The 3616-nt window shown below is 35.6% G+C and overlaps 1 protein-coding gene across 1 annotated transcript in view; it reads right to left on the bottom strand.

The window, feature by feature from the left end:
• Positions 1-3616, bottom strand: part of prtgb (protogenin homolog b (Gallus gallus)) — a 37891-nt gene that overhangs the window by 4890 nt on the left and 29385 nt on the right. The window contains exons 15-16 of the mRNA XM_016494738.1: positions 2186-2356; positions 784-907 (exon numbers count right to left, since the gene is read on the bottom strand). Of these exons, the coding sequence (XP_016350224.1) occupies positions 784-907; positions 2186-2356 (295 nt within the window). The remainder of the gene's footprint in view (positions 1-783; positions 908-2185; positions 2357-3616) is intronic.

The raw sequence follows: 3616 nt of genomic DNA, 5'->3' as shown, positions 1-3616 counted from the left end.
ATTATCTCAATTATACTTAAATAACACAACATTTTTGTTACAATAGAGGTGAAATAAATTAAATTATAAATATTATTTATAACTTATAAATATATACATATTATTTTATTTTTATTTATATATAAAACCTCAAAAACCTCAAATGGAACTAAAACTGAAATAAAATAAATTAAACCTAAATAGTAATATTTAAAAATAAAATAATAAAAATGACAATCAATCACATAACAAAATTACTAAACACACACACACACACATATATAATAGCATAACACCGTTACCATACAACTTAAAAATTTATATTTAAATATTATTACAAATAAATTAACCATTTAATGTGTTAATAGACAAATTAAATCAATATTTATTTTGAGAATGTTTGTTACCTATAGTTGAAGAAACACCCAAAGTAAATGATGCATAATGCATAAATCATGCAGCTCCTGATTCTGTGCAAATGCAACAATTGTTTTAAAACTCTGATGTCATGAGCTTGTTGGCCTGATGCTGCTGCAGTAAGATAAGATGTGCATGACTAAGAAGTAACAGGATACTCTACTTGATTAAATTAGCCAGCAGCGCATGGCTCTAATTGAGTTGAGCACAGATACACAACAACGATTTGTTCACATTGTCTAAAAAGGTATAGACTTCCTGCTGAGAGAAAACATCGTTTTAGATTGTGGCTACAAGTCAACGACATCAGCCTCATTCATTTTCCATCTAGTTTAGTTGTCTATGTTCTGCAAACACAGAGTGATGATGATGATGCTGAAGCCTCACTGTGTTGTGCTCTTGGTGAGGAGGATGAAGATGCAGAGGAAGATGCAGGACAGCGCGATACACACGCCAACGATGATGCCGGTCATGGACTTCTCATCCATGTGGTACAGGCCGTCTATAAACGCTGCAGAAATGGTATATAACTTGGTTAAAATATACAAAACACATTTCTGCTATAATGCAGAATTAAATAGGTAAATAATTGAAATGTTACATAATTATACTTATTAGGGATGTAACGATATTATTAATATCGTGGTATCGCGATAGCAAAACTGTTTTGATATTATCGCGGTCACATGACGATATGAAACGATAGGTCTTCCGAGCAAAAAGTGTAGTTTTTAAAATATATTTAAAGTCTTATTCTAACATAAGAGGTCTTTAGAGTTGTGTTTTGGGGCATTATGCTTTGGCACAGTGTCTGTCAAACGAACTCGAACTGAAAGCACAATATGTGTCTTCATCTGTTCATCAAGTCTGTTTGCGCTGCGTGTTTAAAGTGAAGCGCACACTTCGTTCAGACGATCAGCTCGTGATCCGGTGTTTTCAGCGTCTCAGAACGACTCGTTCACACTGAATGAATGCAGTCAACTCCTTTAGTTTAGTTAGGCTTTATTTTTAGTAGCAGATGATTACAGCGTTTCGCTAGATTTGTAGTGAGACGTGTTTTTGTAAGCCTGTTTTCACTGAAGCTGGAGTTTCTGTCAAAATAAAAGCTAAAAGTGCAGTATATGAATCGCTGACAGCTAGTGGTTTAAATGCAGTCCAAATTCACAATATCTCTTCAAGTGTAGAAATTAGGAAAGAAGTATTGTAATTTCCCTACTGTAGCGTAAAACTAAAATAATATACCTATGAAATATGCGTTTTCATTTATTTTACAGTGCAAGTGTTTTACAGCATATGGCTATTATTACTGTCATTGTTGTTATTATTATATTCTATTCTAATTTGTTTGGCTTCCTAAAACACCAGTGTGAGTGTAATTTAGACTGAGACAGTGTATATCACAAATAAATAAAAAGAGGCTTGAGTCCCCTTTAAAGTTCAATTCACTGACTTTTTTCTGACTTAAGTTTTCTTAGTTAAGAAACATGGGTTGAAGCTCTTACTTTTGAGCTCTCAAAGTGCATTAGATAGAATAATTTAACTGTAAAATGTACAAAATAAAAAAAAAAATTCCAATTCTTAATTTGTCTTTTGTTAAACACCGCGATAAATATCGTATCGTGGACTTCATATCGCGATATTATCGTATCGTGAGATTTTGATATCATTACATCCCTAATACTTATATATATTATTAAATAATATCAGGCAGAGAGACAGTGAGATTTTTTTTTAATTTGAAGAAAAAGCAATGCATGGCTCGTTCTCGGGTTTGATGTGTGAGGTGCACCTGTTTTCTCGGCGTGACGCGGGATGTTTTTTCCCAGGTGTGTTTCGCTCGTGAGCCGCAGCTCTACGGTGCTGGAGAACGGGCCGTCTCCCGCCTGGTTAGAGGCCGAGATCTTCACCAGGTAAACACTTCCCGACTCCAGCTTCTCCAGAAGAGCCATCGTGTTTGTGCCTGAAACGAGAAACCCAGCGAGAGATGCATTCAACTGACATATGAATATATCTCGACATGAACTCTGAGCTGATCCACTTTCATTTTACAGCTCTATACTTTTACTGCATGACAATAGTTAATAGTTCATTATTTGGAACTTTGGGAAAAACATCTAAAAATGAAGTTGATAACTAAATGATATATTAAAATATTATGTAACTATAAATTATAAAATATTATAACTATAGGCGGGTCCACAACACGCGTACACTCTGCTTATTACACACACAGCAGCAGCACACAAACATGCCAAATATTAAAAATTAAAGGATTACAATGTAAAAGATTATTATTGTCTAGGCTACATAAACACCTAATGAAAAAATAATAGATAATAAAATAATAAAAAATGGCTACAGAATAATAAAAAAATAATGTGCATGAAACAACGCGATAAAAAAAAATACGGTATAGAAAAATGAATGGAAACTAAAATTAAAACGACAAACAAAAATCCCTCCCTGATTAGGGTTGGGTACCGAAACCCGGTACCAATATGGCACCGGTACCGATGTAACCGGTATGTACTAGAACCGAATCCTCCGGAGTACGAGCTAATTTGGTTCTCGAAAAAGGCAGTCCGGTACTAAAATCGCACCCAGTTCCGGCGGTGCGAAACGCCAAAAAGTGGGTAGTTCCACAATTAGTTCTGGTACTATGAAAAGGTCCCCGGTGATGCGAAAGGCCCTAATAACCGGTATGTACTAGAACCGAATCAGAACGCAGATTTCGGTGCCTCATTTCAGTGCCACTTAAATGCTTGAGCAATCTATTTAAATATCTGTTCTCTGGTTCTCCGAAACGGACGTAAGGCACCGCACGTGAAAAATAATTTCCTGACTGAGAAAATTCACGAACGCAAGTCGGAAAGCTCTAATAATACAAATCCAACACATCTTTGTAGTAACGCAAGTGTCCATTCTGACTTAAAAGCACAACTCGGGAAATGAGAGCATCCGAGGAGCACGTGAATGCAGTATTTATTACACTTGCTCTGATGGCAGCAGGTAGACACCGTCAGCTAGCTAAGCTAAACATTCTTAAATTAAAATGCCTAAAGCTAAACTTCCCTTGACATTACTTGCAAATGAGAAGCGTTTCTAAACCTGTTGTCCAGCAAAAGAGAACACTATAACATTTTTACTCCACAACTGCTTCCTTTTGTGATCTGATGTGGCTTCTTGTCACAGAATGAGGCAGAAAATATGTTCTATACTG

This window comes from Sinocyclocheilus anshuiensis, unplaced genomic scaffold (assembly GCF_001515605.1).
Source record: "Sinocyclocheilus anshuiensis isolate Anshui unplaced genomic scaffold, SAMN03320099.WGS_v1.1 scaffold923, whole genome shotgun sequence".
NCBI classification, from domain to species: Eukaryota; Metazoa; Chordata; class Actinopteri; order Cypriniformes; family Cyprinidae; genus Sinocyclocheilus; species Sinocyclocheilus anshuiensis.
This window is presented reverse-complemented; position numbering and strand designations above follow the sequence as displayed.